This window comes from Podarcis muralis, chromosome 2, assembly GCF_964188315.1.
Source record: "Podarcis muralis chromosome 2, rPodMur119.hap1.1, whole genome shotgun sequence".
NCBI lineage: Eukaryota > Metazoa > Chordata > Lepidosauria > Squamata > Lacertidae > Podarcis > Podarcis muralis.
The window spans coordinates 6,588,428-6,611,968 of NC_135656.1; the positions used below are offsets into that span (position 1 = coordinate 6,588,428).

A 23,541-nucleotide genomic window follows, 5' to 3' on the forward strand; every position below is an offset into this window, starting at 1 on the left:
GATGTCAGGATGCTGTCAGCAGCTGCTGGCTGGTTGCCCAGGAAAGTATAAAGACAAGGAAAAATTTATTACCGTCCTTTTTTATTTCAATCTTTACAGAGAGAGGCTATAGAACCCAGCCTCTTCCATAAACACCCAGGTCCAGAGTGAATCTCCACCTCCTGTCTCTCCCACTTCCTCATTTGTCATTCTCATCGTCTCCTCTACGGGTGCTGCTACGTTCCCTCTGTCTTTGAGCTCTTTGCTCTCCTACTTTTAAGGCTCACCGGGTTCTGGGAGATGGAGGGTCTGGAATGCTTTCTAATGAGAATGTGTCAGCTGGGTGTTGTCCTGGCTCTCCCGTGATTTCCCATCTTCCCCCCTCATCTGCCTCTGAGCTGCTACCTCCCTCAAACCCCTGTTGTAAATTTATACTATCTTCTTCTTCCTCCTCCCTGGAAGGGTCAGGATGGGGAGGCTGCCCCCACCATTCCTCCTCTTCCCAGTAACTTCATATCCTTCACTAAAGGGGAATACGAACACTTGGTTTATATAGTCAATGAAGTCTTCATAGGGTTGCATTGAAAGACCTCACTTTTAATATTTTAATATGCCCTGTGGAATATTCATCCAGAAAAACTTGGAAATATGAACTTCTAAATACAGTAAGCCTGCAATGTATGTGGAGGTTCCATTCTGGGGGGTCACACCTAAAGTGAAAACTGCATATAGTCAAAACACATAGGGTTCAATGGTGGGTGGTATTGCTGAAGTCTTTTTGCCTGGATGCCTGCCTCCCCTTCCCACTGCCTGTTTGTATGAGAGGAAAAGTCCAAAATATAATAGTTGGACAAAGGTAGTTTCCAGAAACACAAGGAAGGTGCAAATCTTATACAGTGGTACCTCAGGTTACCGATGCTTCAGGTTATAGACGCTTCAGGTTACAGACTCCACTAACCCAAAAATAGTACTTTGCTTCAGGATGAGAACAGGAATTGTGCAGCGGTGGTGCAGTGGCAGCAGGAGGCCCCATTAGCTAAAGTGGTACCACAGGTTAAGAACAGTTTCAGGTTAAGAACGAATTAGGTTCTTAACTCGAGGTACCACTGTACACACATTTTGGGAATGGGAATGCACCCAAATAAATAATCTGTTGGAAATTTAAGTGGAAGATATTATTGGATACAGGATACCAAAAGGACTACTCCCAGTGTCCTTCCTTCCTTCCTTCCTTCCTTCCTTCCTTCCTTCCTTCCTTCCTTCCTTCCTTCCTTCCTTTTGACTACAGTATACTTGGTGATGTGAGATAACTTGGAAAGATTTTCTCACTTATTAAGAGCTGCAAGGACAGATGTTGCCCTGGGATTGGAAAATGCAAATATGTGATATTATTATGGACAGGTTATGTACAGCCTGGGATGTGGGTGGTCTCCTGATCAAATTAACAAATGTTGTATGGATTAGAGAAGTGAGACAAATGGAAAGTGTGTCAATTTTGTGGCAATACATTGAAGCACAAGAGGAATGAAGAATTCAGCCATAGACATTTTTACAATCTGAAAGGAAATAGATAATCTACACACACTCATAGAAACCGGAGGAAGTCATTCTTAGGAAATCTGGATTATCTCTGTTGTAATTTCTGATTCATCATCATCATTTCCACAATCAATTTATTCTGTATTTTATTTCTGTATTTTCAAAAGCGCTTAAGCATTGATGTGGTACAAAAAATAGAGGGGGAATTCTGATTTCTCTGTGCAGGCTCACAATCTAAAAAGAAAGGCATGGGACCCAATGAGAAGAGGGCAGGACAAAATGAGGAAAACTCTGCACTAGCTTGGAGAAAGAGAGAGGAAAAGAAATGCTAACCCAATCATAGTAGACCTATGGAAATTAAAGGCCTTGAGTTAGGCATTTTATTTATTCATTTTAGGAAATGTATGGTATATACTTCTTGATTGTAATAAAACCTCTGAGTAGGATTAACATGGGATACAATCCCCCAAAATAACATTTTTTTAAAAATTGACAATTTATTAGCCCTCTGATGCACAAGGATGCTATCTTAGAGCACTGAAAGGAATCAAACAACATATACCGTATTTTTTGCTCTACAAGACGCACCTAGTTTTTGGAGGAGGAAAACAAGAAAAAAAATATTCTGAATCTCAGAAGCCAGAACAGCAAGAGGGATCGCTCTTACTTTTCTGGCTTCTGGGATAGCTGTGCAGCCTGCATTCGCTCCATAAGACAAGCACACATTTCCCCTTACTTTTTAGGAGGGAAAAAGTGAGTCTTATAGTGCAAAAAATACGGTAATTGCTTACATGGTTTAGTAATAGGATTGATTGCATGTAGACTGTGTTTGTTATTGCTTGCTTGAGATATACTGTATTGCTGAACAAAGTGGGTAGTATTTGACTAGGTTTTACACACTGAGTGGACACACTGAAATTAGTGAACATGATCAAGTTTTGTCTATTCATTTCAGTGGGTCTTCTCTGAGTAACACTTACTTGACTACCACTCAGATTTCTACACCTCTCCCAAAAAACCAAGAACAATGTACACACCTTATCTACCTAACACGAAGATGCTCTTCTATGCCCAGATGCAGAATATTATGTATGTTTAGCACAAATTGGAGAGGTGTTTCAACTCCTTTTAGTGCTCCAAATACTCTCCTGTTCCTGGAAATGTGACATTTATCTTCCCAGGCAGAGCGCCCCATATGTGCCAGGTTCCATAGAGCTCCTATGCAGATGGAAAGGGCACCTCCAGAGGCATTGCCCATGATATTGAAGTACACAAGAAGGGAATGCAAATGAAGGTATTATATGTGCATCTGCAAGAAATGGATGGGTGTATTAATCATCAAGTATAGAGAAGAAGCACTGACCTGTTTATTCATGTACAAACAAGGCTTCAAAGAGTCTGATTGGTTCAATAGAAAATAACGCTAAGAAATTCTTTCTTTCTTTTTAAAAGGGCAATATTTAAAAATGGTTATTTTCTTAAATCTGCATTATTATTATTGTTATTATTAGTGGGAGGGGAGTTATAGCAACAATGCTATTTGGTGAATTCAATCATTATTACCTAAGAAATAATGTCTGGCAAAGTCACAGCAGATTTTAATTTGTATATTTAATGGAGGTTAGCAAAAAGGAAAAAGAAGATGAAGACATGGCTCATGTCTTTGAAAAACGATAACTCAGCTTGTTACAGCTTAGCTGCTGCGTGATGAATGCATTTCATAATAATAAAAAAAGTACATTTCACAATGACTTTCTTCACAATGTTGCCTTTGCTTCATAATCAACTAGGTGACTGCTAGGTCCAATTTTTATGTGGCCTGAATAGCAATTTCTTTAAGCTCGAAGTTTACCATCCAATCTGTTTCACAATTCTTTGCCCATCTCTCCATCAATGACCCATCCAATCTTTCTAATCTATCTTCACACTTTTGACTGCTTCTCTTTTTTCTCTCTGTGACACATATACATTCATTTATATGTATCTTTTAAAAATGTTTTTAAAAATTTGTTTGCTTGGTTTCCCCCCACAATCAAGTGGTATATAAATTTTATGAAACAAGCTAACTCTGATTCTAAAGTCTAGAAATTGGCTGAGCACAGTATGTATCTTATGGGATTCCTACATGTGACCTAGAAAGAGACAGAGACAGACAGAGAGAAGAAGTAGAAACAGTTTTGTTCTTATTGCATGGAAGTTCATGCTGCAATTAATCGGTCAATCTCGAAGGTCCTGCAGAAAACTTGATCCTTTCCCTTCTGCTGTTTTAGCCCATCCGTTCTTCTTGAGCTTTGCCATCCACAGTCTACCATCTCCACCAAAGCAGAGGGTTGCATGCCTCAGTCGCTTCTTTGTTTCCTTATGCCCACTATCCAAAGTAAAAAGAGAAGTGTCCTCCATGGATGTCCATCATTTGTTCATCAGCATGTGATCTCCATTCTCTTTTAGCTGGTGTTGCCCGTCTTAAGATTCATTCAGTGTTGCTGCTAGCTCCTTGCTGTAAAGGAACTGCTGCTGTCCCAATGAGTTTTAGGGATACCCATGCGAGAAAAGCCCAGACAGATCTGCTCTGACAAAGCATTTTGTTTACCAAGGTGATGAAGATCCTCCGTGAACTTCAAGTTGAGAAACTGCTCTTAGGGAGCCAAAGGCAATTTTCCACATAGAGGCAGATTTAGGGTGTAATTGCGGGCGTGCTTTTGGGGATTGTGAAAGGCGTGCTAATGCTTTGCATGCTGCAAAGCGGCTGCCTGCCATGGAGCTTTGCAATTAGAAATGCAGATGAAGATACTGATAGATAGGACCTCCATTGAGAATTAAGAGTGATGCACTGTGTCAATTAAAGAGCCTACTCCCCAGACAAAATAACCAAGCTTAACGTATCTTAGTCACTGCAAAGACATTGTGCCATCATTGGTCATCATCATTGTCTTCTCTTCCTTTGGCAGTGAAGGGGTGTGCTAATGGGTAGGGTCAGTGTTTGGAAAATTGAAGATGAAGATCTGTCAACCACACCAAGTTCATGAGCACAATACAATGATATCCCTCTTCCCGCCCATGCAAACTCAAGCCCAGCTCCTCCCTAAAGCAGATATAAGGGAGGCTCTTTCCAACTCCGGATCCAGAGGGATTTGCTTCCCTTGGGCTCTGCACATCTCTTCATCTCCCTTTTTTGCATTGCAACCTCTGGGCTTGATCATTTTCTCTGCTCCTCGTTCAACTCTGTCACAGTGATGTCTGTCAAAACCAGCAAAGTGAGCCGCAGAGGCTACAGCTCAACTTCTGTTATCGGCGGCGGTGGAGGAGGAGGAAGTAGAATTGGCTATTCTTCATCATGCCAGGGATTTGGTGGAGGCATAAGAGGCCAATATGGCAGCAGGAGCCTCCATAACTATGGCAGTAGAGGAACAAGAATTTCCTATGGACGAGGCTATGGCGGTGGAATGGGTGGCGGCTATGGTGGTGGGATCTGTGGTGGAGGAATGGGCGGTGGGATCTGTGGTGGAGGAATAGGCGGTGGTTATGGTGGCGGAGGAATGGGCGGCGGCTATGGTGGTGGAGGAATGGGTGGTGGTTATGGTGGTGGAGGAATGGGCGGTGGTTATGGTGGTGGAGGAATGGGCGGTGGTTATGGTGGCGGAGGAATGGGCGGTGGTCCTTTCGGTGGTGGTTATGGTGGTGGAGGAATGGGCGGTGGTCCTTTCGGTGGGGGAATTGGCCCTGGTGTTAGTGGTGGAGGCATTGGCAGTGTCCAAATAGACCCAAGCCTTCTGAGACCAGTTCGTGTAGATATTGACCCCCAGATCCAGCAAGTGAAAAATCAGGAGAAAGAGCAAATCAAGAGTCTCAACAATCAATTTGCTAGCTTCATTGACAAGGTAAGCTGCCAGAAAAGGAAGTGATGCAGTTTGACTGATTTCACATAATGCGTGTTGTCTGGGAAAATGCAGTTAATTTTTGCTATGAACAGTTGAGTAACGTCTGAAAATATGAAAGCTTGAATTTTGAGGTTTACATTATGGAATAGATGGGATTTAATTTCCACAGAATATTTTACTTAAATTCTGAAATTATGAGTTCTTTGCTTTATTCATTTATACCAGCATTTATATCCTACCCTTCTACATACATATGTATCACTCAGGGCAGTGATACTTCTATATCACAATATCTGTAACAGCCTCCTGGTTAACTGTTTACAAGCCATTAATGTCAGTTAAGGCCATTTGCATTGGCAGATGATCAGGGTGTTGAATATGTTTGTGGCATGAAACAGAGGGAAGAACATTTGCTCTGTTCCTCCCACCCACCCAATATTAAGAAAATTAAGCAGAAGCAGATGTCTGGAGTCTCTGCATTAACCAGCAGATTCACCAAGAGACTCCAGGATAGCAATAGTATGTTGCTACTTTTTTATTGGTGTTGGCTAAGACACAAGTGAGATTTATTGGGAGAAATGTGTGTGTTACAGGTACATGGATGTATATGGTTTCACAAGACATATGAAATGGAAAAAGTTTAACTAAGTGTTAAGAGTTGTTCAAAGCCCAAGGAAGTGTGCAGAATTGGCCCAATGGGATGCATTGAGGCTTGACACACAGGACAACATGCCATTTAAAATTGACGTTGCCTGAAACATGGCTTCAAGCAAAATTCAAAGGGATTTCGGGAAGCTCCTCTGCTGAAACATTGGATTGTATCCAGTGATATTCCTGCTCAGAGTAGATCCATTTAAGTCAATGGTTATGACTAAATTAGGTCCATTAAAGTCAAGGGATCTATTCTGAGTAGGACTAGCACTGGATATAAGCCAAAGCAAGGATTCTAAGGAAGCAAAAAATCTTTTGGTGTGACTAGCAAAACTTCTCAGCTGTGAGTTGCATGGCTGTTAAAAAGTAGCTTTTTCGTATTTGTCAGGGGAACCTGGTGCCCTTCTGACGGTGTTAGACTTCATCTCCTATCAGCCCCAGCTAGCATGGCTAGTGCGAGGGATGGTGAGAGTTGCAGTCCATCAACTTCAGTCCTAATATATGTCATATGAAGCTGCTGCTGACTCAAACCACTGGTCTATCTGGCCTAGTGTTGTCTATTTTGATTGGCAGAGGCTCTCCAGGGTCTCAAGTAGGGGTCTCCCCAGTCCTCCTACCTGATATACATTAATTACAGATGGCAACCTTTGACTGTCTTACATGCAATGTCATTTCCCTGACATTGATCAGGGGGGAGTTTCCCCGCTGCTTCTGGATTGAATGAAGAGGGTAGTATACTACATCTTCACTATGATTCAGGAATGACCCTTCACATGACCCTACACAAGGCAACACTGCCTGGAACTCTTCTATCCCTTTGGTGCAGCTACCCACCTACCTAGGCATCCTGGGGCTGATAGCCAGGGCTATGGTGGCCTGTTATTTGTGTAGTCAGAATAGGATTTATCTGGGGTGGGCTTAAGATCCACCTTTGAGCACATCTTTTCCATCTGCTCCTCACTGGCATGTCTCTTTTTTGGTGTGCTTCTCTTGTGGCTGATTTGCTTTCTGGTCAGTTTAAGGGTGGGTATGGTGGACATAAGTGTAGAATATTTGGTGAGCACCTTGAGGCATGTGGGGTGAAGGAACATAGGAAACTGCCTTGCATTGAGTCAGAGCATTGATCCATCATATTCAGTATTGTCCACATTGACTGGCTGAGACTCTCTAGGTATTCAGACAGGAGTCTCACCTAATCTTACCTGGAGATGGCAGGGACCTTTTGCATGCAAAGCAGATGCTCTATACTGAGCTATCACTTCTTGAAAGTTTAAGATGATATGGGAGGATGCAGAACTCAGTCTAGGTGGTCCTTTTCCTGGTGAATGCAGACCAGAGAGCAAGTATGGACTCCCCAGGCTGCCTTTAGGACATTGTGGCTGGGGCAAGAGCTGATCCACTCTGGTGGGTCCAGATAGAGGCAACTGCAGTTTACAGTGCCAACACTGGTTTATTGTTGCATGACTACAGACCATAAAAATGGCCCTTCATCCCAGTTTCTTATGTTGTATCATCACTTGGGGAGCAGGCACTGATCTGTAGTCCTACTACGAGAACCACAAAGCACAGTTCTAAGGAAATGGGAAGGTTCCGCATACCCCCAGAAACTGAAAATTGCGAGTGTTTTCAATTCTGCAATTATTAATTTGGAGTAACAACAGGAGAAGCAGAGTGTAGTTTGGGACTCAGCCACGTGAATCCAGTAACTTGTGAAAGAATGGACTTTGCTGTTAGCACCCATCTCCAATATGCTTTGATGCCGAACCTCTTCAATGTCTTATACATCTTCCATTTCTTGGGTTTCAGGTCCGGTTCCTAGAGCAACAAAACAAGGTTCTGCAAACCAAATGGCAGATCTTACAGCAGCAAACCCAGGGCCGAGGCCCACAGCAGAACCTGGATAGTGAGTTCCAGCAATTCATCAACGGCCTGAGAAGCCAAATTGAACGAATCCGCATGCAGAAATCACAGCTGGCATCAGAACTTCAGAACATGCAGCACCTTGTAGAAGACTACAAGAACAAGTAAGGAACAACCAAAAATGAAAGGTGCTTCGTCACCACTATTTGTGCTTCAGGGGTAGATCTGCCATTAATCATTAAGTGACTTTGGTTCAGAATAATGAAATTGTCCTCAGCTCCAGGGCATTCCAGATGAGTGCAGGTTGCACTCTGCACTACAACCTTCTGCAGTACAACAGAAGGTTGGAAACACTAATCTGAGTAGCTGTGTGTGTGTGTGTTTCTCTGGGGGATCAGCTGGTGTGGTTTATTTTAATACCTTGGCATCTTATACACTTGCAGTGGTCTATCTCAGTGAGCTCATTGTGACCTCTTTTTTCTGGTTTAAACAGGTATGAAGAAGAGATCAGCAGGCGCACATCTGCTGAGAATGAATTTGTGGTGCTGAAAAAGGTGAGAAGTGGCGCTTGGCAGCATACTGTAAATAGAGAAGGCATCGTGGTGGGATAGAATTGAATCAGGCATCAGAATGTTTTCAAGCCATTGCATAGAAATGTTGTTTTCTCCCATATGTCAGGGGGAAGTCAAGGCTACAAGTACAGCGGAACCTCGGGTTGCGAACGTGATCCGTGTGGGAGGCACATTCACAACCCACAGCATTCTCAACCCGCAGCGCCGCATCTGCATATGTGTGTGATGTAATCTGGCGTTTCTGCACATGCACAAATCATGATTTAGTGCTTCTGCACATGCGCAAGCACTGAAACCCAGAAGTAACCCGTTCCGGTACTTGCGGGTTTCGGTGCATCCGTAACCTGAAAATGCGTAACCTGAAGCATCTGTAACCAGAGGTACCACTGTATAGGCCTTCTCCCTGACATATTAGCACAAGTTGGCAAATGCGCTTCCCCCTTCCCCATTTTATCCTCACAGTATCCCTGTGAGGTAGGTTAGACTGAGAATCTGTGACTGGTCCAAGGTCACCCAGCAAGCTTCATGGTTGAGTGTGGATCGGAAACCTTTTCTCCCAGGTCCTCATCTGACACTTTAACCACTGCACCACCTCTGGTTCTCCTGAGCCTGCAAACATGTTTAATGGCCTTTTGGAGAACAGCTGAACCCCACAAGACACCTATCACTCATCTTTAGCTCTCACTGGAGAGCTCATAGTAGCAAATTATACTGGATCTATAGCAGTTCAAAAGGGCAATCATAGAAATTGCAGGGGCACACTGCAAAACATGGCAGCGTAGATTAAACTGCTGCTTCCTATGCACCCGGGGTAATTTGTTTAGAAATCCATTGTTTCATTAATAAATTGAGAGGAACTGTTGGATTAAGCCTGCCTGGCAGCCCCACCCTCTGACCCAGAAGCCCTTTCCCCCTACAGCCAAATGTGTGGGGAATTCCTGAGGTTTCTTGGTGAAGAGGGAAAGAAATCTGTGCTTGCTAGGAACATCCTGCCTTTAATTATGTCTTCATATGGGAAGCAGAGTCCCTGTTGAGTCATCACAACTAAACATCCCAACAGGAATGGAGAATAAAATGTTATCTATGTGGACATGCCTAAACTCTTGTATGTTGTGCCTCAGTCAGTGATAACACTCTGTGAAGCTTTAAAGTTTGCATTCCCCATAATCTCTCTTCTAGGATGTGGATTGTGCCTACATGACCAAGACTGACTTGGAAGCCAAAGTGGGTGCTCTAGCTGAGCAGATCCAATTCCTTAGACGTATCTTCCAACAGGTAAGGAATCTATCCATTCCATCTGCTAGCTAAGAATACTCTCTCTTCTACCATCACCCATTGAACCCACATTCAAAGGAACTGAATTCCCTCTCCTTAAAATAGATGAAGGCATACATGGGAATGTTACTTACCACTCCACATAGTTTTGAGGGAGGGATGCAAGGAACCAGAGGAAAGTATGTGATAGTCACAGAGGACTGAAGGACTAAAATGGATAGTCCCAGAAGCCTCACTCCATCCTGGTGATTCTGTACTTCCATTGACTGTGCTGAACTTCCTCCCAGCCACCACAATTAAACTGGGATGGAGATATCTGTGTTCACCTTAGGTTGGATTGCTCTATGCCCTGCACCTGAAACAAAAAGCTTAATCAGTGTAACAGCATGGCAAGTTTCAGGTTTGTTTTTCCCCCTTTTCCTCTCTGAGATCTAAAAACTTGCATTCTTTTTAAAAAAGTGAAAGCTATGAAAAAGCACGAAAGCAATTACAACCCAGACACATCAAAATCATGCTTGTGGAGACATAATTTATAGTTCAAACATAATTGATATTAATTAGTTATTTTTTTCATGAGTGGTGAAATCAGGGGAGAAATGGCAGAAATGAGGCAGATTGCAAGTCTTACTGATTGATGGCTTTTTGGTCCTTTAACAGGAACTGTCTCAGGTCCAGATGGGTGGTCATGACACCTCTGTGGTGGTGAGTATGGATAACAGCAGCCACTTCAACTTGGAAGGCATCATTGATGAAGTACGAAATCAATATGAAGAGATTGCCCGGAGCAGCCGAGCTGAGGCTGAAAGTTGGTACCATAGCCAGGTAAGGAATCAAGCAAAGAGGAAACCTGGCATGCCTTGTGGTTTCCTGGGTTTTCTTTCTACTGCAATGGACCTGAGGGCAGATCACTTTCTCCATGGGACCCCTGTGAAGGAAGGAAAGTCACTGCAAATCTCGAACCGAGAATTCTTAGCTCCTTAGCCAAACTAGAATATTATTTGGAGGTGGGGGAAGCCATGACATTTAAAATGGCAGCCACAATTCCTAGTCCTTTGGTGAAGCCATGATAGTCAAACTGGTGTAATGATATCAACATAGGCTTGTAGCATAGTGAGACGTTCTCTGCAGTTTGCTGCTTCCATCATGAACCAGGGATGGATTTAGGGCTGTGTGAGCAGTGTGCCTGCGCTGAGTGCTGAGACAAAGGGGTACTGGGCTTTAGGAAGGAGTCACGAGGCTCTGACAGGGTCATAGAGTTCATCTAGTTAGCACCTTCATGATTTTGGGAAGGAGGTACGAGGACCCTGGGATCCTGCCAGAGCCCTCACACTTCCTTCCCAAAGCAGGGCACCTCCTTGCCTACCTTTGGAAAGGCACTGCAAGGAATGAAGCGGGCACCAAATTCTGGCCTCGCACAGGGCACCATAGTACTCAAATCTGCCGCTGCATGATCCTCCCTGTGCTTGGGGCTAATGTCTTGTTGTAGAGGGACCTTTGGATGGGCATCTTCTCACCTGCCTTTGGAAAGGAACTGTAAAGACTGAAGGGGGCACCAAATTCTGGCCTTGCACAGGGCACCATAGTACCCAAATCTTCCCCTGCATGACCCCTGTGCTTGAAGCTAATGTGTTGTGGCAGAGGGGCCTTTGGATGGTATCCATGATTAGAACATTGCTGGAGGAACTTTTGCTTTGTTTCTTAAACACAACACTGTTTCTGCCCAACAGTACGAAGCTCTGCAAAACACAGCTGGAAGACATGGGGACAGCCTGACTAACACCAGACATGAGATTCAAGAGCTGACCAGGAACATTCAGAGACTGCGTGGGGAGATTGACCGTGTCAAGAAGCAGGTATGGCACATGAACATTCCATTTGGGCAAAGGCTGAAAAGTGTCTTCTTTTTCAGGAGGTCCACATCACACCATATGGGTGTAAAGCTCATCTTAGCTATCAGATGGGCTTTAGCTCAATGATAGCTTGTGGAAGCTCCTAGTCCAATCCTCGATAATTCCAGGTCTTACATTGTTGTAATATTACATTGTTGTCTTAGACCTTGGAAGAGACCAAATGCCTCTCTTGAAATTGATGGTATTCTGACTCAGCAACTTCATACATTTATCTCTGGAAGATGCCTGATGCCCATTATTCTCTTTTGGAAATGCCCTTCCAATCTCTCAACACTCTTAATAGATTGCAATCTATTAAGGATGGCGGTGGCTTTGTTCAACCGTTGCATCAGATCAGGCAAGCACACAATGCAAATTGCATTGCCTGTATGTAAATTCAGGTGTGACAGTGATTGAAGTTACATTTCCCTGAGAAGCCTGGGTGGTTCAAGGGACATCATGTTGCAATTTGAACATGGGAGGCTTTTAGGGTGGAAACGTTTTGGCTTTAAACCAAGTCTTATCTGTAAATCTTGGGGAGCTGCAGTCAGTCAATTTGGACCAGCCTGGCACCCTTCTGGACTACAATTCCCATAAACCCCAGCCAGCATAGCTAATGGTTGTGGATAATGGGAACTGTAATCTAAACCATGTTAGGGAAGGCTTGTGTAAGCAGTACTGGCCTAGATGATCAAATGATCGGAGTCTGTATAAGGGAGTTTCCTATGTTTCTCAGCTTTAAACATCTGAGCAAGAAGGGATGCTGACTCATCACTTAGTGGATTGTGCAGGCAGCAGCAGTCGTTCTGTTCTGAGTCTTGTCTCCTGCCTAAAAGGAATCTGGCAGAAACTCTGCTCCACTGCACCCGTACACATGCCTTGGAGAGGAAGAGCTCCTTTCTGGGGAGGACCTTGGCTTACAACTGTTGCTCAGCAATGGACTCATGATACTCTAATTCAAGATGCATGGATGTTGGCAATGAGGGATCAGCACATTCATCTTGGCTACATGGAGGCCACATGGAATAGCCTCTGTGTGGTGCCCTCTCCAAGCTGCTGCCTTAATGTGCAGTATAATGTCAGAAGTGTTGCTCCATATTCTACAGAGAGTTCTCAGTTTCTCACACATCAACTGGTGCTAGAATCCGCCACTCTTCTGTGGAAATGTGCTAAGGTGCCAAGTGTCAGCTGAGATACCTTAGTACAGGAAGACTGGAAAAAGCACCTGGAGGTAGACTTACCAAAAAACCCCAAACATTGTTTAATTTTCTCCATTAAATAATGACATCTAACATACCAATAAGTAGAAAAGACATGTGTTGGGAAAGCTGAACTTGATCCCAGGCCTGGGCTCAGCCTCTGAACCTGTTTGGAACATCAGGATTCAGACTTGAAAGAGATGGCTCAGTTCAGGCAAAGTGTTGGTCCCCACCCCTGCTGAGCACTCACAAGAAGTCTGTCTTCCAGATGTCATTGGACTCCAACTCTCATCAGTTTCATTCAGCATGGCCAATGGCCAGTCCAGCAACATCTGGTGGGCAACAGGTTGGGAAAGGATGCTCATGGTATCTTGAATACATCTTTCAGGGCAACCACGAAGGCTCCTATGCAGTTTTGAGCCTCAGCATCTTTCTTTTTCTAAGATCATGAACATGGCCATATCCCTTGGCACTATGGGTCCAGGCTGGCCTATAAATCCCATTCTTTGACCTGGAAACAATTATCCCTGATGGGTGCTCAGATCAGGGATGGATCAGTCTGTTCCCAGCCTTTGTTCCTAAATTCAGGGTTTCAGGTGCTAGACAGGAATAATGAGACAGATATTCAGAGATTGGACTGAACAGCTGTCAGAAAAACCTGGGCTTCTGATGCAGTCCCTGCCTGGGAGGCTTGTTAAATAGCTGGGTAGGTAAACAAAGCAACAAGGAAGTCTAGGATTCCAAAAAGTCCATCCCAAGGTCTCAGTCGTAGTGGAAATAGAAAAGTTTTTATCTTTCTCTTCTTCTTGTCTTGCAGTGTGCTCAGCTGCAGTCAGCCATTGCTGAAGCTGAGGAGCGCGGCGAGTTGGCCCTCCGGGATGCTAGGCAGAAACTGGAAGAATTGGAATGTGCCCTGACAAAGGACAAGGAAGAGTTGGCTCGCCTATTGAAAGAGTACCAAGAGCTGCTGAATGTCAAGCTTGCTCTGGACATTGAGATTGCCATGTACAGGAAACTGCTGGAAGGAGAAGAGAGCAGGTGGGTGACCATTGCAACCTTCCACAGAGGGAATTTTTTCCCCTTTGTAAATTAACTGGACCGAGTGTCTGCAAGCAGCATCTGCCTTGATTTCAAATATTGTGGGTTCAGGGAGGATTCTGCAAATATTTGAACATTCATAGAATGCTTAGTGGCATATTGGACATCCAAATTATGGGGAGCAAATTTGTTATGGCTCCAGAAGGAATGTCCTTGGTGGTTTTACTGTTTGTTTTGTTTTGTTAATCTGTTATGCTTCCTTGGTGTGTTGTGTGCTTTCCTTTACTTATTTTGACAACGTTGTGTAGCACTCTGCCTTCTCTGCTTGTTTCTCATTGGTCCAGATTATATGGATTGATTTGCAGGAGGGAATTTTGGGGGGTGGGGTTGGTCTAGCCTTGTAAAATGGGCGTAGGACTACATGGCTTTTTGGGTCACTTGTAAGTCGGGCCTAGTAATTCTATGACTCACAGATGCTAGACAGGATTATTATTATCTGCAGACACCACTCTGCCTATTAAGTCAGGCTTCCTCAAACTCGGCCCTCCAGATGTTTTTGGCCTACAACTCCCATGATCCCTAGCTAGCAGGACCAGAGGTCATGGATGATGGGAATTGTAGTCTCAAAACATTTGGAGGGCCGAGTTTGAGGAAGCCTGGATGAAGTGATCGTACTTGTAGCGAAAAGAAGGTTTCGTTTCATTTTGTGACCAATTTTCCTTGTTCCTAAACAGGCTGTGTGGCCAAGGATCCCAAGTCCATGTCTGTAAGTAGCTTCCATGTTCACCTTCACTGTTTCAAACATGAATTATTTTCAACATGAAAGAGTATGTACTGAACCTGTGTTTCCTTTGCAGCTGTGAGGAGTTCCCAATATGGCGGCGGCATGGGAGGAATTGGCGGCGGCGGCATGGGCGGAATTGGCGGCGGCATGGGCGGCGGCATGGGTGGAATGGGTGGCGGCATGGGCGGCGGCATGGGCGGAATGGGTGGCGGCATGAGCGGCGGCGGCATTAGCGTTGGTAGCATGGGCGGCGGCATTAGCGGCGGCAGCATCATAGGAGGAGGAATGGGCGGTGGAAGTTGTGGCTATGGCGGTGGAAGCGGAGGTTATGGCGGTGGAAGCGGGGGCTACGGAGGTGGAATCATAGGAGGAGGAGGCTCTGGAGGCTCCTGCATAGGCGGTGGCGGATACTCTCAAGGTTCCGGTTCCGGCTCTAGCACGATCATTAGGAGAACCACCACAAGCAGCTCATCCATCAAAGGCGGAAGGCATTAAATGTCCCAGCTGGTTCCTAAAAGGAAAGAAACATCTTCTAGCTTCTTGTGGCATCAGCGCAACACCTTCAACCCCACCCTGGTAATACAGAAAAGAACAAACTGTGTCCTTTAAAACACAATGTTGTATCTATTTTGCTCCCCAAGAAAGCACCATTAACCTTACCATCTTCCATCTTGCTTCTGTCACCTGTTGCTTAGTTGTACAATGGTGGAAGACAGCTGGTAGAGAATGCTAATGAAATATGCTGATGGTGTTGCATTTTAGGATATCAGTTAGCAGAGAGGAGCTGGAAGGGGGAAGGGGAGGAGTGTGTTTCTTTCAGAGTATGCTGTACATTTTTTGGCTTTTTATGGTGGCTGCCAGTTCATGGCATTCTGTATTGAAGTGGCCTTTCCTTCTCTTTCTTGAGGCTTCTTCCAGTTGGTTGTTCTCTCCAGGTGTTGTTGTAGTTCCTTGCTTCCCAAAAGACATAATTTGTCCCTACTGTATTTGACTATGTGCTGATGTTGGACCAGCCAACATTGATAATGCTAAGTCACGGTTGCTCTTATCTGCCTATAAAGAGAAAAGAAAATAGAGCATTTCCTCCCTTGAATCAAAGTCATGATTTAATCAATGATCAGGCAGCCTGATTGTGGCTCCAGAGCAACAAGGTCCTGTACAACACTGAGTAAACAATCATTTACTATAATGGTGTCATTGGAAAAGCTATCTCATTATCAAAAGTACATTCTTGTGTCAGTTTTGTGAATTACATTGCACCTGTCTTTATTTCCCATGGTTTGCTTCCCATGTTGTTGGGAGGTGGCCATTTTCAATAAACTGCAGTCAAGTCATATGTGGTCTTGATTCTTATTATTTACTCATTGGTACATTTCATTTCATTTAAGGCTAAAACAACTTTGGAGGGATCTTGTACACTGCCAGTTTTCAGCTTGTAGATTGAGGCCACAGCTTGGTGGTCATGGCCTGATCTAAATTGGGTTGCAAAAACAGCACTGCCACTATACAAATGTATGGCAAGAAGTTAAGAAAGGGGTCTCCAAATGCAGGTTAAAAGATGGGTTCCTGGCCAGAAAAGGCTGGAGATTGCTGTCATATGGCATCTCTGAAGCTGAATTAGCTTTCCAAAAACTCTTGCAATGAAATCCTGTGCATGTTTGCTTAGGAATTAAGACCCATTAAGTTTCATGGGACAAACCTGAACAAGTGTTTATAGGATTGCAGCTTCAAGTCAGTTCCTTTCTCCAGCATTCAGAAATGCGGGTGATGTTTGGGTTACACAGGGATTTAGTCTGGCCAATTAATACTTTTGTTTCTTAAAATTAAGCAATATAATTCATGATTTAAGAACACAATCCAACTAAAAGCTCAGAATGTCAGAAAAAATACTATCAAGCATTGACCCAAGGATAGGAATCCACCTTCTAGCCTCTCATTGCAGTTAAAACAAGTCTCTGGTTCACAGCATGCTTCATTACATTAGTTCACAAGTGTCACAGGTGAGACTAAGAGGTGTTCCTAATGCTGGTTGTGAATATGTCCTAGGGGAGAGCAATCTAAATAAATTAAGCATTTCTTTTCAAAATGAAACAATAGTAGCCACTTAAAGAACCACTTGCTGCTCACTGGCCCTTAAATGTTTCCTGACAGGAAGAGGCTGGTTTTGGAATAGAGCAGGCATTCCCAACCTTTGGCCCTCCAGATGTTTTGGACTACAATTCCCATCATCCCTGACCACTGGTCCTGTTAGCTAGGGATCATGGGAGTTGTAGGCCAAAACATCTGGAGGGCCGCAGGTTGGGGATGCCTGGAATAGAGGCTTTGGTTTTGCTTTGTCTGTGAAAAAAGGGAGATCTGAAGCCCCTATGAACATCCTTTTACATGCCCTCGCCTTTCAAAATTGACAGTAGGAGGGTGTCACCATGAGCCAGCAGAATCTAGTAGAAAGAGAATCCTGGAAGAAAACCTAGAGTCATTCCTTGAACTACGAAAAATACCATGTGTGCCAAATTCTTCCTTTTGAATAAATTATGCAGGCTGCTACATTTTGCATAAATGTTGCAAAGTATAATTTATTCTAAATTTGCATTCTGAAGACTCAGAATTTCTTCTGATTTTTTCTGGTAAAGAATAGAGTGGCGGGGGTAGGCAACAGTATGTAGGTGGAGACTCAGAGCCATGGGAAAGGGGCCAAGAACTATGGGGGGCTATGAAGGCTGACCCTCTAATCACTGGAACCTCTTCCCAGCTTCTGGGAGTCTATTTACATAGATTAGATGGCAAACATGAGACATGAAGTGGATGAGAACAGATTGGTCTCTTACAAACAGTGTGAACAGGCCAGTCCAAATGTTTGTTAAAAGGATGGCAAATTTATCATCATCATCACCCCCAGAGTTTCATGGACATCTTGCCAAAGACATCCCAGGTATTTCACCTGCTAATCATTTGATGAGTTCACTGCCATGGCAACAGCCACAATGGATCTGTACATTGTACTGTAATGGGTGGAGGCTTGCTGATGTCATCATGGAAAGTGTGAATGAGGAATAAGTCTGCCTGTCTGCTAGATAAGAAAGGCAGCTGCAGTACATCCTCCTGGTCTAAACTGAAACTGGCTAAAAGTGTGTGTGTGTGTGTGTGTGTGTGTGTGTGTGTAAGTAACACACACACACTGAAAAAAGGGGGAATGCAATTGTTGTAGATTTTTCTTTTTGTACTACAACCATTACAACAATCATTTTCTTCTTTTAAAGGTAACCACTAAAAGTAAGCAATTATGCTTATAGCATAATGATAAAGCCATCATATAAGCAATACAAAACATTATTATTATTAATTATTATTATATTTAGATTTCTTACTCATGCTTCCTCGGGATGCTGGTGGCGCTGTGGTCTAAACCACAGAGCCTAGGACTTGCCGATCAGAAGGTTGGTGGTTTGAATCCCAGCGACGGGGTGAGCTCCCATTTCTCGGTCCCTGCTCCTGCCAACCTAGCAGTTCAAAAGCACATCAAAGTGTAAGTAGATAAATAGGTACCGCTCCGGCAGGAAGGTAAACAGCGTTTCTGTGCGCTGCTCTGGTTCGCCAGAAGCGGCTTAGTCATGCTGGCCACATGACCTGGAAGCTGTACGCTGGCTCCCTCGGCCAATAAAGCGAGATGAGCGCCGCAACCCCAGAGTTGGCCACATCTAGACCTAGTGGACAGGGGTCCCTTTACCTTTACCTTTACTCATGCTTCACCATAAGGTCCCAGTACAAATGTAACAAACAATTTCTAAAAGCAATAACAAGCACTTTTACCAGCATTTAAAAGCAAACCAGAAATTTTTGCAGCTCTTTTCTGGTCCAGGTCTGGGGTAAAGAAAGGAAAGGCGTGGCCTTGAAGTTGTCTGCCAACAGGTACACAGGTCACTTGGCCACAGTTTTCCCCACTATGGTGAGATGTACTTATTCCTACAGGAGGCAGTGATGGCTGCCAACTTGGATTAATCTAATCTTTTAAAAGAATTAGCTTTATCCTCCCTTAATTTATCTAATTCTTTCAAAAGATTAGATTAATCCACTGACACTTTTGCTCGGCCTCCGCAATTGGAGGCGGTAATGGTTCTGAATACCAGCTGCTAGAAGCCACAAGAGTGAAGAATGCTTTTGTGTTCAGGTCCTGCTTAGATTTCCCTTGGGGGCATCTGGTTGGCAACCGTGAGAACCATCATGTGGCCTGATCCAGTAGGGCTCTTTTTATGTATTTGGATTTGAATCTTAGAAATTATTAATAAATGTGCATCTATTCATCTAAATCAGCACCTGCCATTTTGATGCAAATCTGTGCCCTCTTTTGCCCTCTCTTTGTGATGATGCATAATTGGCCACACCCTAACAGGTTACACCTCTGCAATACTGTTTTCTGCAATAGGTAAATTCTAGACCCCACCCTAATGAATTCAGCCTGTTTATCCTGTCTCTTACCACACTTCTTCTCCTATATATGCACCTACACCTTCAAGTTGCAGTTAAGCCTGTGTGATTCTCTACATTTCTGCTGGTTCATATGGTTCAGTGTGCCCAGATCTTTACTGCTCAAACTGGGTGATACTGACCTCTGTCACTTTCCCATCTTGCTCACAAACAGTCCTGGTTCATAGAGTCCCAGGATGACAGAGAGAGAAGGAAGCAACATACCACATAATATTCAATCTTAAAGTCACAAAGACTCAGCAGTTTTGCCTCCTCCTTGGACTCTAAGTGAATGATGTCTCTTCCACACTACACATTAAAATCTTAGTTAAACCTCCATTTAAGTCCATTTTGGGGGCCTAATCCTGCCTGCCGGTCGGTAAAAAACCCTCAACAACCTCAATCCTAAAAGAAGCTCAACAGCTCCAACCCTAAAGAAAGCTCAACAACTTCAATCCTAAAAAAGGTCAACAACTTTGGTTGGCCCTTTGGTCGGCCCCCATGGCCCTTCACTTCATCAAATCTGGTCCTCTTTGAAAAAAGTTTGGACACCACTGACCTAAACTATGGGCGTAGGATACCTAAACTATGGGTTTTTGTGACAGGACTCATCCCTGACCCTAGCATGATCCAGTCGCTAGACCAACTGCACACTTCCAGGCTCCACCTCAACCTACCAGGGACATTTTGCCATGACCTGCTAGCCTCTCAGGCTCTGCCCTGACCCCCAGGGTCTGTATCTCTGAAGATTTGGGCAATAATATCCAGACTGCCACCACAAGCCCTCAGTCTCCCTGTAACCCAAGCCTTAGCTAACAGAACACTTGAATCTAGCTGATTCATTTCATGCCAATCTGCCCAGATGCTTCTCCACCTGACTTAGGGTTGCTTGGTCCACCGAGATCCTAAGACCCAGAGGGCAGAGGCTATAACAATACAGGGGTGGAGAACCTGCAGATATGTTGCTGGAATACAGCTCATATCATCTCTAGTCATTAGCCATGCTGGCTAAGGCTGATGGGATTTGGAGTCCAATACCATCTGAAAGGCCACAGGTCCCCTTTTCTGAAGTAAGGGATGCTGCCTGATAGGTTATGGAGTGGAATCTAGTGGAATGGGGCAGAAGCCTAGCCTAACCTGACAGGAAAGAGAACCTGGTAGATGAAGGGACCAGATCCTGGCTGTGTCTGGTGCATCAGAGGTTGGAGACTGATGAGTATGGGGGGGGGGGTGAAAGCTAACAGCAAAGGTTATGAAAGATGAGCAGAAATGACCCTTGTGGTCCCTTCCAACTCTGCAATTCTATGATTCTATGAAATTGGTGTGCCCTCTCTGGTTCTGATCTGTTGCCCAGATACTTTAGCTTTGATTCTCTGACAGTTTGCAGCTATGATCATCTCTTTGTCCCAAGGGTGGAGATGCTTTCCTAGCTTTCGGAATGATGCTGCAACCACAGCACAGAGTGCGAAGAGTTTGGCAATCCACCTCCCCCCCAATGTTGCCTAAGTACCTGCACAACACTTGCCAAACGAAAGCAAGCATTTCCCAGTTGCCTAGGCACCACAGGAACACACCCTACTCTTTGCACTATGTTGTAAGGATGCTGTGCAGCCTACTGAACTACATGAACAATTAGTCTGACTCAACAGAAAGCAGCTTCCTATGTTCCTTAGTCAAGCTCTAAACTCTTACATGGCCTTTCACTTTTTCTAGGGCAGGGGTGCACAAACATTTTTCAAAGAGGGCCAAATTTGATGAAGTGAGCATGCGTGAGGGCCGACCAAAGTTGTTGAGCTTTTTTTTTTTTACTGATTTTTTTTTACTGATTTATACTGCCACGGGGGCCAGATTAAATCGACCGGCAGGCCCAGATTAGGCCCCCAAAACGGACTTTGGACATGCCTGTTCTAGGGTCAGATGAGCTAACCAAAGTCCAGAATGGGGTCAGACTAGAGTTGCAGGACCTTGGATAGCTCCAATCGGACTCTACCTGCCTGACTAACCACCACCAAGTGTTTGTCAGAGTAGTGGTGGTAGGTAATTTTAGATTCTGGACTTAATGATCTTATGAGAAGGCCATATGTAGTTGGTCTTATGACCATTGCACCTCTTGATGTGCTTTTGGCTACAGTAGAATGATCGTTTCAAGCCTAATTTCAGCAAGGTGGAAGGAGAGGGTCCTGTGGGCACCTGCAAAGTCTTTGAGGGGCCCATGTGTGCCCATGGGCACCATGTTGGCAACCTCTGCTTTAATATTATATTAAAAGAAACCCAAACAATTCATTTATACATTTACTACACACACACACATGTACCATATCAATACAAAAAACATACAAAATTATCATTCATTATTATAGGATGGACAAACCTCAGGTTAAGTACTTAATTCGTTTCAGAGGTCCGTACTTAACCTGAAACTGTTCTTAACCTGAAGCACCACTTTAGCTAATGGGGCCTCCTGCTGCTGCCGTGCCGCTGGAGCACGATTTCTGTTCTCACCCTGAAGCAAAGTTCTTAACCTGAAGCACTATTTCTGGGTTAGCGGAGTGTGTAACCTGAAGCGTATGTAACCCGAGGTACCACTGTATAGCCATTTTTGAAATTATTATTTCCTAATCATATTCTTACAGCATTCCAAAGATCCCAATAGGACCTCATTTTCCTCAAACTTTTTTTTTAATCCACCTCAGTACATCTTACGTAGATATTTAACATGGTTAATGAATGCAAGTGACCCTGGTCTAGAGACACCAGAATACTAGTGGCTGGGAACTGTGGAAGGGGAGAATGCGCTTGTGCTCAGGCCCTGCTTGAGGGTTTTCCCACGGGCATCTGGGGTGCCCATGGGAGAACAGGATGTTGAACTAGATGGGCCATTGGTCTGATCCAGCAGAACTCTTCTTATGTTCTTGTGACACTCAGTTGAATGTTGGTAAGTGGTGCTCCATGTTTGGATTCTTGCTCCATGTTTGCAGTCATGGGATTGTTGTCTATCATATGACGGTGTATGTTTTCATTCCACAGTGTGGGAAGTGACGGAGACAGGATGTTTTGTGTTACTGTGTTCCTCGATGTAGGACTATTGTCCTTTGTTTCTTTCTCTCGTTGCTCTCTGTTGAGAAAGAGGAAGGGGCTAAGGCAGAATGCTCTGAGTGTATTATATGTAAATAAAGTAGATTAGCCGAGATGCTGAGCTATTGAGTCTGTTATGCAAACCGCCAATACTCTGCAGGATCGTAAGTGTGCTGAAGAAAGCTTTTGAAGCTCCCAAACGACAGACCAGGAGGGAGAGAACTTGCCAGTCGGGCATGTGCCTCTGCCAGAGTCCTACACAAGAGTAAAGGTAAAGGGACCCCTGACAGTTAAGTCCAGTCGCGAATGACTCTGGCGTTGCGGCGCTCATCTCGCTTTGCAAGCCGAAGGAGCCGGTGTTTGTCTGCAGACAGTTTTTCCAGGTCATGTGGCCAGCATGACTAAGCCGCTTCTGGCGAAACCAGAGCAGCACATGGAAACGCCGTGTACCTTCCTGCCAGAGCGGTACCTTTTTATCTACTTGCATTTTGCTATGCTTTTGAAATGCTAGGTTGGCAGGAGTTGGGACTGAGCAACGAGAGCTCACCCCGTAGCAAGGATTCAAACCGCTGACCTTTGGATTGGCAAGCCCAAGGCTCAGTGGTTTAGACCACAGCACTACACGAGATTAGGAAGAACCCAACATGGTTATGGGCCCAGGAATCAGGACCAGAGACCCAGTGCCAGCAGAGGAAGGACCGGGGGCTGTACAGTTGTCTGGGTTCTACACAGACACTCTAATAAATAGGAATGGGGTAAGTGTCCCGCTTCTCACACAGGCATTCATTGCCCAGGGATTCCTAGCATTTTAAAGGGGTTTGTTTTTTCCTTGGTAATCAGGTCATTCCCTCCCCCACCCAAAAAACCCCCAGCATTTGTAGCTGGAGGCCTGTCTGTGGCAGGAAGTCAATTTCAAAATTCTTAACTTAGAAATCCACATGCCTCCCTTTCTGTATTACAGATTGCCTTCCAGAATTGTCCCTCAAAGTGGATAATTAAATAATAATACATGCAATGATGGCAGGGACGTAATGACACTTGTAATGTGGAATTAACTATGGTAACTATGGATATATAACAGATGGACAATGGTAAAAGATGCAATAAATTTAATCTTAAATACAGAACCCATGGAGGGAGGGAAGTAGGTCTGAAGGTTCAAGAGACCTTGTAATGTGGTCTTACTTTAATGTTTGAAATGGTTAAGTTAAAATGTATAAAATTGTGAAAAAAACCAATAATATTCTTTTTTAAAAAGATAAATAATAATAACTTCTGAATGGAAGGGGGAGGGGCAATATACTTCACAAATTGTCAACCACTCCCATAAATTACCAATGA

The 23,541-nt window shown here is 44.2% G+C and overlaps 1 protein-coding gene across 1 annotated transcript; it reads left to right on the forward strand.

The window, feature by feature from the left end:
- Positions 1 to 4,651: 4,651 nt before the first annotated feature.
- On the forward strand, positions 4,652 to 15,998 carry LOC114592994 (keratin, type II cytoskeletal 7-like). The gene is made up of 9 exons (XM_028721455.2): positions 4,652 to 5,396; positions 7,854 to 8,071; positions 8,401 to 8,461; positions 9,659 to 9,754; positions 10,412 to 10,576; positions 11,482 to 11,607; positions 13,660 to 13,880; positions 14,615 to 14,646; positions 14,738 to 15,998. Exons 1-9 carry the CDS (start codon positions 4,752 to 4,754, stop codon positions 15,157 to 15,159), a joined length of 1,986 nt encoding a protein of 661 aa, XP_028577288.2. The 5' UTR covers positions 4,652 to 4,751; the 3' UTR covers positions 15,160 to 15,998.
- The last annotated feature ends 7,543 nt before the right edge of the window (positions 15,999 to 23,541 follow it).

Excerpts from the sequence above, each read along its gene's own strand:
- LOC114592994 (XM_028721455.2), top strand. The coding sequence starts at position 4,752 with ATGTCTGTCAAAACCAGCAAAGTGAGCCGCAGAGGCTACAGCTCAACT. Across the intron at positions 5,397-7,853 it reads TTGCTAGCTTCATTGACAAG|GTCCGGTTCCTAGAGCAACA; the intron begins GTAAGCTGCCAG and ends CTTGGGTTTCAG. Across the intron at positions 8,462-9,658 it reads AATTTGTGGTGCTGAAAAAG|GATGTGGATTGTGCCTACAT; the intron begins GTGAGAAGTGGC and ends TCTCTCTTCTAG.